Source organism: Haemaphysalis longicornis, unplaced genomic scaffold (assembly GCF_048455015.1).
Source record: "Haemaphysalis longicornis isolate Haplotype H1 unplaced genomic scaffold, Haemaphysalis longicornis Haplotype H1 scaffold_9, whole genome shotgun sequence".
NCBI lineage: Eukaryota > Metazoa > Arthropoda > Arachnida > Ixodida > Ixodidae > Haemaphysalis > Haemaphysalis longicornis.
The window spans coordinates 154,223,203-154,236,229 of NW_027526460.1; the positions used below are offsets into that span (position 1 = coordinate 154,223,203).

At 44.5% G+C, this 13,027-nt stretch overlaps 1 protein-coding gene across 1 annotated transcript in view; it reads right to left on the reverse strand.

The window, feature by feature from the left end:
* Positions 1 to 1,121: 1,121 nt before the first annotated feature.
* The window catches only part of LOC144152122 (uncharacterized), a 31,240-nt gene continuing 19,334 nt past the window's right edge, over positions 1,122 to 13,027 (reverse strand). Inside the window, exons 2-5 of the mRNA XM_077683334.1 lie at positions 7,781 to 7,941; positions 6,725 to 6,789; positions 3,599 to 3,682; positions 1,122 to 1,536 (exon numbers count right to left, since the gene is read on the reverse strand). Of these exons, the coding sequence (XP_077539460.1) occupies positions 1,391 to 1,536; positions 3,599 to 3,682; positions 6,725 to 6,789; positions 7,781 to 7,941 (456 nt within the window). The 3' untranslated portion in view covers positions 1,122 to 1,390. The remainder of the gene's footprint in view (positions 1,537 to 3,598; positions 3,683 to 6,724; positions 6,790 to 7,780; positions 7,942 to 13,027) is intronic.

A 13,027-nucleotide genomic window follows, 5' to 3' on the forward strand; every position in this document is an offset into this window, starting at 1 on the left:
GCTAAAACGGCACAATTTATCTCTGAAATTCAACCCACTAAAGTTTGCGCCCTCCGCCCCCCCCCCCTCCTCTTTCCCCGTTTATTACAGGTAAGCCGCCCCACAGAGGATATCAGGACCTGGACAATACATCTATTCAAGCTCTACAAAGAACTGAATATTTTCTGTGTTCGGATGTAAAAGAGGCACAGCAATTAAAGGAACGACAATTTGTGAGCACTGTTTAATAAATGAATTTTGCTGTCAACTGAGGCTGGTAATTAAGCAAGGCTGCGCTGAAAGCTTGACGGCTGGTGGTTGCGCGCGAGCTCACTTTGATGTGGCTGCATTGGACCAAAAATGCTGGGTTTGTGCTGCTTCTGCACTGCGCGAATGAGTCATCTGCTTGCGCGACATGCAGTGACCGGCCTCAGTACAGTTAACGTACTGTGGCTGAACTCCAATGCCCCTAGCACGGCCGTATTTCCGGTAGCTTTAGTCCGGCTGGAGTCCGACGACCGCATCTCGGCTGTCCTCCGGCGGCCGTAGTTCGGCCATACACGGGTGGCTTTGGAATGGCCGGAGCCCTACGGCTGGAATCTGGCCGTATGACCGTAAGCCGGCCGACTGGCCGACGGACACTGGCCGTTGGACAGCCATGGGAGAACAGCCGTGTACGGCCAAAAGGCCTACATTTGGACATGGGCCGAACATGGCTGCCGGAAAACGGCCGGACAGAAAATCACCGGCCAAAGTACACCGGCCTGTTTTAGGCCGAACAGTCCTGTGCTGCCTGGGCACCTGGTATGGTCTCAAAATGTGACTGGCAATATTTAAAATAAATAAATAAATAAATAAATAAATAAATAAATAAATAAATAAATTAAAAAATAAATAAATAGGGAAATAATTAAATAAATACACTCTCGAAGTTTAAATCTACTACTCTGTGTAAGAAGGCGACCTATGATACTGGCGGAATTGTTCACCGAATGAAGGAGTTTTTGAGCTGGTGATCGCTTAATTTCAACCGATGTGGCTTAAAAACGGTAGTGTACTTGAATTGTGTGCATGCTCGAGCACAATGGCACTTAAAACACCGAAAGGTTTCGCGCAAAAGAGCCTAGATATGGCTCTAATTGCACATGTTTATTGAAATCAATGTATTGAGAAGCCGTATTATAATCCAAAATTATTGAAAAGACATTCGTTGCATTCTGCCATCAGCTGCACTTTCTCCACCCGTTGTAATTTTAATGGCGCAATACATTCTTCCTAAACTTGTATCTCCCCATTCGAAGACGATTTGCAACGAGCTGCTGTGACTTGTTGGGCTCAGTGTTTAATGCAGAGTAAATCTGTGAGGCAAGCCTCAGTGGGTATGCAGGCTTTGCTCGGCAGCCGCTGTTGGCTACCCCTTCCTAGCGTGTCCGGACTCTGCGCCGCATCTGCTTTTGTCATGAAGCAAAAATCCTCGTCCGCAAATGTTGTTATATTCTTGGGTGCATTGCTTCGGGACGTTATCGATAGAATCACTGCTGACCCAGAGAACGCATACTGAAAAAAACACAGAAAGTGTTAAAACGCTACGTTTTATGTCTGAAACGTATTATATCTCTCTGAGGGCATGTATTTCCGCTTGTAAACAACACATCAGAGTGACATGCGATATTTTGAAAGAATATCCCAGAAAAATCAGTTTTGATAGAAAAGGCGTCTTTTTTTTTGTTTGACACAAAGGGCTGAACTTTCAATACTTGTTTTTTTTTCATATCGCGATGCGCTTGTGCTTCCATACTTCTCAAGTGAACTCGTAAGTCTATGGGCATCTCACAGATTAGTTTGTTTCAGAATGCCGTTGAGAATGTTTTGACAACACGATAATGTAAAAATCTTCATGCAGTTTCAATAACAACTGTCTCCTTGCTTAGATTGATGCCCATTTTTCTTCCCGGTGACAAAGTGGTGTCATCGATGGCGAGTGTTCTCAGGACCGTGTAGTTCAGTCTCGTGTACCACCAGCGTCTATTCTTGGTTTTCTTGTTTTCTAATTGACGTAATGATATTACGCATTGATGTACCGGTAAAATAGAGATTGTTTGCCGATGACACCATGCGTTATAAAGTAGTATTAAATTCTGCTGACGAAGCTCTTCTAAACTCGCTGCTCGACAAACTTCAGTCATGGTTCCGTCATCGCCACAAAAATGTCAGATTGGTGTGTACAGGGGTGTGGTAACTAATTATAAACGCCTGTTTAATGTTGATAATGTAAAACCTGCCAGAGAGTGCACCGGCGCCACCTGCATTCCTCGAGCTTTGAACAGTTACGTGCAATTCGTGCATTGTAAAAATGGTTCTTTTTGTTTCGACTCTTGCGGTGTCTAGAGTCGCATGCCGAGCAGTGCAGTGAGGGGGGTAAAGAAAATGAACTTTTGTCGTTGGGCTTTCTATGCCTGCTATTTGGGTACAATTAGGTTGGTTTACTACAGCCACTGATCATCTTTGTTCTTACACCATGTGCGTTTAAGCATAACGACGGATGCTCTATATGTGTGCGAATTTAGAAGAAAACTGTAGAGCGCCAAATCACAACAGTTCAGCCTCCGTCGTGATTTTGCGACCCAACATCAGCATTGGGGCACTTTACTTAAGGAGTGGGGCATATAAAGGAATATTTTCAAACGCTCACCTCAGCCAATCAATACCTAAAGGGTAGTAATATTTCAAGCAGGAGAAAGAAACTTCACCGAATCGATTATATCTTTCCAAGAGTGAATAATTAAGCATACATTTTCCACAGAACTCACGTGTTAATATAATTTGAGCTTTTAGGTCTCGCAATTCGTTTTGAAAGGATTGCTTTGTGTACTATCCCCAAAACAGAAGCAAGAGAACGTACACATTGTCATCAAAACGGCACAAGGTGTCGTCTTCACAACGAAGTGTACGTTATTTGTGTTTGTTTTAGTGAACAGTACACAGCACAGCCCTTTCAAAAGATGTGACACCAACTAGCCTAAAACCAAGTATAACTTAAACATTTAACTGCATACAACATAAATTCGCCATTTGGAACCTTAAGCTGTTGCAATATACTCATGGGTGATTATTCAGCGAAGCTATGGAACTGTTTGTTTAGCTCCGTGACCGGCTAACATTTACCACGTTATTGCAAAATAACTTTTCACTTAGTGATGCAAACTCTGTTTTGACAAATTCTAACGGGCTTGGCCGGCGCTTTTTTCAACTGTTTCAGCTAACAGGGGAGACGTTGTCCTAAATTTCATCCCTACACTTAATGTAATTTAAAACAAAGTATACATAGATAATTACTTTATGAACACTAGTATTTGTGGTAAATATACCCATATCAACACTAGGAAAGGACTGATTGAACTCTTTTGATACGAAACATTTTGACGCAGTCTTCCTAAAAATAATGTGATTAGAGTGCATATTTAGCGCATTTGATGTATTGCACGGCACGCACTTTCCCCTAAATCGTCAGACAGATCACCAATTTGTTATCTCGCGTTTCGCCTGCTTTTACGGTGTTTGTGGCAAGGCCGCATATTTGTTTGGCGGATAACGCTAAATGGGCGCTCAGGTATCTTACCATTCTTGATATCTTGACCCTTGAGGATGAAGCAGGTTTTTTGGTCGGTGAACGGCACAGTAGCTGTCCATACTTTTTCCGGATCTGAAATACACAGAACTTTGAAGTTATAGTTTAGTTGCTTGGAACATTTTTGCTTGAGTAAAAAAAATTCGTTGTGCAGCAAGCTCCAAAGCTAATGAGCTACGATTCCTGATTTGGAAATGTTTGTTAATTTGTGCTACACAAAATGGATTCAAACTGCTCGACAACTTTGGAACAATTGATTGACCTATGTCGCAGAAAAGGACAGAACTACAAAAGCAATTTAAAAAGAAGGGTAAGCACGTTTTCCCAGTTCCGTCGAGTCATCCTAAAGGATTCCCATAGTGACGGGTACTTTGCTTGGGAACAGCTCCAACAGCCATTATTTCCTTGTAATGACAACTTTTGTATTCATTTCTTTGCTCTTTCGTTATACGTGTTCCCGTTCCGGCAAGGGCTAAATTTTGTCATTTGCTAATTAACATGCCTACATATTCAGTGAGGCGTTATAGTAGGAATGTGTTCTGCAATAATAAAACACGAAAAGTTGCAAAGCTCGACCTGATCATTACAAAGCAAAAACAAAAACTGAATAAAAAATACAGTCTGGGTTGTGTTTACAGCAGGAAAGGAAACAAGGTAAAAGAAAGGCAGGAATTTTAAACAGGCTGCTTCGTAGTTTGTTATCTTAGACGTGGGAAAGGAGAACAATGGGGAAAAAGAGGAAAACAGGAAAAGAAGGGGAAGGTAAGCATACAGCGTAAAGGCCCGTCCTATTTGGCGGAATGCGCATTGTTTAAGAGCGTTTATTTTGCCACCGGGCATAAGTGAGAGGGTAATAATTGATGATGACCAAAATCAAATTAAACCAACATAAGAAATGGATATGGTCCCGCTTGGGTAGCAAGGTCGTAAAATAGCCTTATCTCGGCAAGCAGCTGTTTATGAGGTCTAGGGCACTAGGCTGACTGGAGCGATTGAAGCGTAGGTTTTGAGCAGCAGTAAATTGTCCATCTTCGGTATGAGGTTTGTTGAATAATGTTAATAGCGCAAAAATAGTGTATTTAGATTTTTGACATTAATCAATCGATAGATGCCAACTTGTTTTCAACATTTATGCCCCTTATGACGTTTGGACGTCATATATAGCGTTTGGAATGCAGATTTGCGCTACGAATATTCGCCAATTTTCTTGTTGTTTCTTTCCTCTTGATGCATACGTGTGTGGCAGGAGGGCTTTTGCTAATTCCTCATGCACTGTTCGTGTTAAGAATAACCATATAGCAGGGAAGCACAGCGATTTAAACCCGTAACGCCAAAATTATGCGTAGACGTATTAGTAACAAGCACCAAGGCCCCGTTTTGATTGCGTCGAAATTATTCAAAAGAATTTTAGTGTTTGCATCCAAGACCACTGCAGACCATATGTTTATTCTACTGTTTTTCAGCGCAACTAAGCAAAGCCTTTGGGCTTTCATTCCGTACTTGTCCTTGCAATCTGCCACTTATAATTTCTTTTTCCGCTGCTAAGCTGCCTGTGTCGCCAATTTTGTGTCGCAAGGCATATATACTCGCTCAAAAAAAAGCTTCCTGTCATTCTAGCTCAACATTAGGGCTGCGTTTATTAATGTACCTTCAACTGCGCATACTGCGAATGCTAAGCCTATATTGCCGCTGGTAATTTGTGTCCTATTTTTAGCACCCTTCAGCTTGTGGTCACATATCAGTGCCAAGATATGATGGTAACACCACAGGTTCGCAATAGAATAAAAAGAACTCTCCTACCAAATCCTTTCAAGTCTAGTCCAGCCAGCTTTATTTGCATTACGGGGAGGCCAGCCGGCTTGGACCAAGAGGTAACAGCTTTCATTTAGAAAACCAGAGCTCCCTGTAGTAAAAGGCATATCAAGGGCATGCTCCACAACCTCGGCAAAGAAAACTCCTGTGTAGGCAGCAGGCAATCCATGCCCTCGGTATAACAAATAGGTACGAAACAAACTTTAACATTATCTATTACAAGTTATATTTCTTTATCTGTAACAACCACTTAGACACTGAAAAAGTATCATGTGATAATAAAATCGCTATAGACACACCTTTAATAAAAAATTATCTTCATCGAGTCACATTTATATATCATTGAACTCAACTTAGGCACTTACACATTTTAATCATGCAATACAAATACAGCGGAAAATAAAACAAATCCAGTAAAAGATAATGCAACAACGCACACCCGTGCTGCAGCAAAAAATAAAGCAAGCCTTGGTTTAGTCAAATAATTGATGTGTTCTGTAAAGTTTCTTCCAAAAGCTTTGGGCAGGTCTCAACCAAAATGCCAGTGCCCAATACATGCCCAATGAACGAACGTTGTGGTAGTACATTTCAAAAACAAAATCCCGCCATCTTTGGCAGCATTTTCAAAAGCAGCCTAAGCATTTTATGCCGATACCTACCAAGAGTGACGCTGAAATTGCAAGCAGCATTAAAACCATAATGGAAGTTACGTGCGTGTGATCGATGAACACCATAGTAATTGTTTTTAAAATGTAAGCACCCAGACTCATACCTCACATTATCTAAGCACCTAAACTACCTCTCAGGTACAAAAGCCAATTACAGCATCGAACTTGTTTAAAATGAAATATTGTTTCTGAAAACGGAGGTGCTTTCTGGAAAGAAAGCAATATGTACTGCGCCCTGCAGGCATCGGCAATTAAACCGCTAGAGACGCATTCCAGAATTTTACCTTCGATAGAAACTCTGAGTAGTTATGTGGCACATGACGTCACATGCTCTGAATCATTGTCCACCAGCACAGAACCTTTCAGCGTTTGGGCGAAGCATAGGAAACAAGAGATGTGTTGTATCGGTGCCTTAGGAACAACCCGGATTTCATCACCATGGCACGTGTCAAGACTCAATACTGAACCACACAACTCCTCGAAGTTGTATTCGGTAACGCGCCATCTTCTGGTTTGTTTCTCAAATCGCGGAGAAGCAGGAGATTCAATATAACTAGTTCATAATGCTTTCGCAGTAAATTATTACCTTTCGACCTGTTTACTTCATGTTTATCAATTTACAGATTCTTTCGCTTACCAGGGCTGCTCACGATTTTCACTTCATGCGGCGAATCTCCAGCAGTTATGGTGTGAAGGATAGTTCTGTAACAAAGAAGTCCGAGTGTGTTACACGTTAGTAGACTATGTAATTCCTGTTCTCCGGAACATACATGGTTCATTTTGTGTAATTAAAGAGGTATTCTGATCAGTGTTCGCAATAGTGCCATGTGGCAGGCAAGGTATGCCGACCTATCACCATTTAATTGATCAATATAGTGCCGCAGTGTTTGGTCCTGTACTCAAGCCAACGATTCTGCGTTGCATGCACAGATCAGCACTTTGTTTCGGCCACAAGCATACATGGGAATCGTAATACTCGCTCCAAGTCGATTGAAAGCAAAGTATTGGTATGGGCACAAAAGTAATTTATCTTCACATTTTTGTGACGAGATAGTGATGTTTTAAAGGTAGTGTTTTATTTCTAAATATTCGGGGATTCTTTTCTAACATTTATTACACAAAATGTGGAATATTTTAAGTGCATTGATTTTGTATCAGGCACCTGCTGTCTGATTTACTGGACGTTACTACCCCCGTACACCAGATCGAGACTTACACTGATTCTGGACGCGCAGTTGGCAGGGTAGTGCATTAAACGTTTGGGATCGAGAAATACACAACCGGCCTTCTTTAGTTTTACCCTCCGTTAGAATTTCGAGCACGCAACGAAACCGGCGTTTTTGTTCTCCTGGCGCATTGTTTAAGGGGCTTGGTTGCGTTACCTTCATCAGATAAACGAAATAGTTTAAGCATTATGTTAATCTGGTGTAGCAGAAAGCGTGTGCAGAAACATCTTTTGCAAGTTGAGGCTAAAATTTAGCTGCCTGTTGAATGAAGAAATTCTAAGGAATTACCCAGAAGAGAGCAAGAAAAGATTTATGCTTACCTTTTTGGCCTATCATTGATCTAGTCACCCGAAGTGTAATCTGCATATCTTAGCAAATCTTTGGAAAAGATTTAAACACTGTACAAGCACAAAGAGCGATTTATACGGCCTACATCAACGATACGGAGTCTTCTTGCATGTACGTACGCTTGGTCGCCGCCGCTGTGTTTCGGGTACAAAGTGTACGCAGCGGTGCCTGCTTCTGAATCGAAGTGTGTCAATTCTGCAGTCACACAGTGCCGCATATAGCCGCCATACGTAGGTGTTGTTGAAAAGTACTCCGTCAGGTTCGGGAAGTTTTCTATCGTCTGCAAACGCATAAATTGAAGCGTCAGTAAACAAACTGGTCAGGAACGAATGCATTTTCAAGGGTAGCAATCTGTCCACCTTGAGAATTTATAACTCAAGAATAACTGAGAAAACGGAAACACGCTTGAGAGAAAGGCTACACACGCAACACAGGTCTTCCTCTTGTCCGTGTCACTTTTTGAGCAATCCTACTCAAATAAGCCAATGCTCACGTGCTCATGATTACGACACGAGATGTAAGGCAATGCCTGCCCTCTACTGGTACTGAAGAACGTGTCATATAGAGCATTCAAGCTTTCACCGTTATTTACAGAAAACATTTCTTGATCAGTCACTGTAATAATTTGTGGTGTCGCGTCGGCGACGGCCCCGAAGGGCGACGCAGGAGACAAACGCTCGATGAAAGAGTCAAGCCAAAAGAGGTCATTTATTAAGAGTGACGTCACACATATACCCGCGGCGTAGACCCCTGGTGGTAGAACCACCGAAACGCTGAAATGCGAAAACCCCGGATACTACATACTTCCTCCATTGAAACGAACTCCCCATTGGGAGGAAAGGCTAGACATAGCAAACGAAATAACTCAAAATAGCGACACAAACTCAATAAAAATGTTGTCTCTGCTCTGTCTAACCTTCCTTCGGGGGACGACTACCCGTTGCAGGGTTTGTCTCAAGCAAACAGTTTTTCTATAGTTCATTTGGATTCTCTGCACAGCACTGCACTTTCACGGCACGCACACAGCATGGTTTCTGGCGAACCCCCTGTCACCTTCGTCTCCCCCTTTTCCTTTTCGTCTTTTTTTTTTTTGTCCTTATCGGCGGACTCGTCGTCACACTCGACGTCCTCAATCTTCGGCTTCTTCGGTTTATATTCTTCGTTGGCCTTCTCGGCCTCTCCCTCGGGCTTGTCTGCTTCGTCGGCCTTTTCGGCTTCTTCCTCAGGCTTGTCACCTTCTTTCTCTTGAACCTCCTGAGCCTCACGTGTGCCCTCATGTTCAAACGAGTTCGCACGAAATTTCTCTCGAAGATCTGTTAGTTGAGAATTGAGCAGCCGCGTTTCTTCATCGAATTTCGCTTCTCTGCTTCTGCTTTGTGCAAGTTCGGGGAGGAGTTGTTCAACCACTTCGGCCAGTTGTTCAACCACTTCGGCCAGTTGGTCAACTGTCGCCAGTTGGTCAACTCCCGACTGGCTTTCTGTAGTTGTTTGCCAGCATCGGAGGTGATCTTCGGTGAGAGTTAATTGGAGAGCAGAAATAGAATTTATTCCAAGGAGAGATCTGCCATTTCGCACCACATATAATGAGAGGGGTTCCTGAATAATTTTAAACTGAACTGATGCTGTGAGACATCCTGACACAGGTAGGATACCTCCAGAGTAATCATTAAAAATTCGGGGTGGAGCTTCAAGTGCTATTTGCGATGAAAAATGACGTTGAAATATTTCTTCTGATAAAATCGAGACAGCTGAGCCTGTGTCTACCAGAAGGGATAGTGAAGTGCCATTCACCTTGACATCAGCGTAAAATCCTTTCTATGTTGCATTTGCGTGTTGGCCCAGCTGGTTAACGATATTGGCTTTCTCGTCGTCGGATGGGGTCTCGATGTTCCGCAACGGTGACCGGGTGTGTCGTTTCAGACGAGGTGACGACGGATGCGTGATTGCAGAACGCGGCGTACGGCAGGCATTCCTGAAGTGGCCGATTTTACCGCACCGGAATCACATTTTCCCTAGAGCGGGACACTGTCGAAGGGAATGCCAAGGTCTACCACAGCGGCTGCATGTTAGAGGAGGAGAGCGTCGACCGCTGGTCCGGGCGAAGGTAAGCCCCGAACGGGACGGTGACGAAGTTCGGTTTCTGGAGATTGTGGGGCGGAACTCCCGACGTGGAAAACGGGTGGAGCGCTGTTGCGGTCGAGTCCGTTGAGTCCCGTCGATCGCTTGAACTATTTCTTCTCTGGCAACTTGATATCGTTGCAGCAGATCTTGGACTTCAGTTACGTTTTGGATGGCTTGGATCGCTTTGTCAAACGTCAGTGCCGGGCCTTCTGTGAGCAGACGTGCCTTCGTGCAATCGGACGCAAGTCCCACGTGAGTTGATCCACGAGTGACGCGGCTTCGTCGGAGCCGAAGTTGCATTGTCGACCCACGTATTGCACGCGGCGCGCAAAGTCGATCGCCGATTCCGTTCCTGCTCCACATAAACTTCGGAACTGTATGCGGTTCGCCCGCTGTGATGTGGAGACGTCAAAGTGAGTCGGGAGGCCCTGAACGAGATATTCATAGTCGTTGCCGGTGCTTGCACCCGCCGGTCTGGCTGACTCGATCATACGCGCAGTTCGAACCGCTTTCGCTCCCAAACAGGTGTTCAAGAGCGCTGTTTTACGCCGCGGAGTGAATTTTTCACAAGCTGCTGCGATAAGGTATGTTTCGAACGACAGATGCCACTCGCGCCATGCGATGGCCGGCCTCCCAAGGTGCGGCAAAAATGGTTGTGGTTTCGCGGCTATGTCAGCCATCTTGACACGATAACGAACGAAGGGGTGCCGCTTTACTTTGCTTGATGAAGTTTATATAATCCTGGTGCAAAAAATACTTCGTGCCAGTTGACGATATCTTGCAGTATTACGTGAAGGTTACATGTCGCTGGTCGTATTTGCTGCGTGTCGCTCGATGCACGTTGATCTCGGCACTATGCTATGCTGCTGGCCGCCCTTTCCTCACCGGTGCGGTCGTCCGCGTAGGCCTAACTCTCTATCGCTCTAGGCTGACTGTTTCAGCCCTCACTACTTGAAAATAAAGCGTGCGGCCTGTTCTGCGGCTTACATGTTATTGCAGGAATGTCGAGCGCTTACATTTCGGACGGTTCTTGAGTCGGCTGCGCCATTGTGGTGTCGCGTCGGCGACAGCCCCGAAGGGTGAAGCAGGAGACAAACGCTCGATGAAAGAGTCAAGCCAAAAGATGTCATTTATTCAGAGAGACGTCACATATATACCCGCGGCGTAACCCCCTGGTGGTAGAACCACCGAAACGCTAAATGCTAAAACCTGGGATACTACATAATTCATACTAGTAAGCACGAATGAGACGACTAGAGTGGGTAGACCTAAAATATGCTGTCGGCAGTGCTCTTTAAGATGCAACGCATCTCATGCTCGCCCCTCTGTCCTTCCTGCGTCTGTCCGGCGTTGTCCGTATAGCCGCGCCTCTCCTCGTCTCCTCTCTCCGATAGCGAACACTCTCTCCCAAACAGCTGCGGGTTGGCGCAGCGCGGTCTCACTCCGTTTCTAGGCGCCGGTGGGCGGCGCTGCGCTCAGCGCTGCGCATGTGTAGTACTCTCTCTCTCCGCGTTCTCCTCTCCTTCGGGCGCCGTGAATATAAAGCGGCATGCCGCGCTCCGACGGTCTCAGTCGACGGTCGTCCGCATTACGCTTGCACGCTCTCGCAGTACTCGACGATTGCTTGATGCAAACGTCGAGCCCCTAACTGTGCACTTTACGGGCCACAAGGCACTCATTCTAGTCTGCAATAAAGACCGTACCTGAGCATACGTGTACTGCTGTGCATTGCGTGGTGAAAATGGAAAATTACGCCCACCTCCCCTTCGCGTGAGAATCTCTGCTATAAGCGTAATCAATACGATGGAAAACGCCAATGGAACCCCCAAGAGATGCGTTGCATCACACCAGGGTTCCCGCGAGGGGAGGTGGGCGTAATTTTTTACCATCGTGTGTAATATTAGAACGATGTAACGTTATGACGTGATACAGTTCTCACATGACGGAGTTAGTGAAAGCCTATTGAAGCTATTCCGAGCAAGGACGACGACCTCTCAAGCTGAAGCCTTATCAGACTTACCCCAAAAGGTTGTGCAACAAGCACTAGCAACTCCTACACAACCGGAAGCACCACGTGATCCCCAAGCAATGGCCTCCATAGCTGCACCTCATTGCCACGTCAACTCAGAGTTTGTAGCCAGGAGCCACGTCTTACCACAATTCTTAGTCACCCCGACGTGTGGCGCGTGGGGAATACCAGCGTGTGGCGAAACCCCCATCACCGTCCGCGGTCCTACTTCTGCGGAGTCGCTGGTCATATTTACCGTCGCTGTCTCTACAAAGTATTCGGTCGCCGAGGTTTCTCCATCGACGCTTTCGCTCGCTGTTCGCAGTTATTATTTTTGTTGTTGTTGTTATTCCTGTACTGGTAACACATACCCAGTGGGGATCGGCCAAGACACGGGTGGCTTTTGGGGGCTAATATGTCCCCCTCATAGCTCTATACAATCAACCTGTAGAATTTAATTGGGGAAACTGTAACAGAAGTATATAATAAAACTGCAGGAGAATCAGATATTGATGCATTTTTAGGAGAATAGGTGACAAAACCAATTTTTGGACGAGTGAAAAGGACAGGCGCCTAGCCTCCGATATATATATATATATGCGTGAATGGCCGCAACCACCTTTCTGCTACAAAACCTTAGGGATGTGCGCACGAAAGAAAGTAGCGCAGGCATTGACAGAGGAAGGCCAAGGCGTTTAATTGGTGCGGCTAGATAATGTTTTCTAATAAAAACCGTGGCAATACAATGAAAACGGTTCAACTGTTTGTCTTGAACCCTTACAAAAATGCATTTTGCGTTTCAATTCAGTTCAAGTTGAGTTTTTATTGAGTCAACAGAAACCTAATTCAAACTCAATTGGCTATTGAGATGTGTCAGTAGAAACTCAAAAGGATTTGTACTGAGAAAACGCAATACAAAACGAATTGACACCAGTCTATTGAAACTCTTTGGAGAACCAATTGACAAAACTCATCAGGCTGAAACATACACTTTGAAGGGCTATTTTTTTCAGCGCTGCCCACTGTGTCTGCAGAATTAAGGCTACTAGGTTACTTTTATGTTTTTTTATTGTGCATTAACATTTCTATTGAGTGCAGTCAATAAAAAGTCAACAAGGTTTTAATAGACAAAACTCAACAGAATATCAAATGACTTTGTTTAATTGAAACTCAATAGAGTTTCTACTGACAAAAATCAAGTAAAATTGAGAGTCGAGCTAGTTGGTGAACATACGTT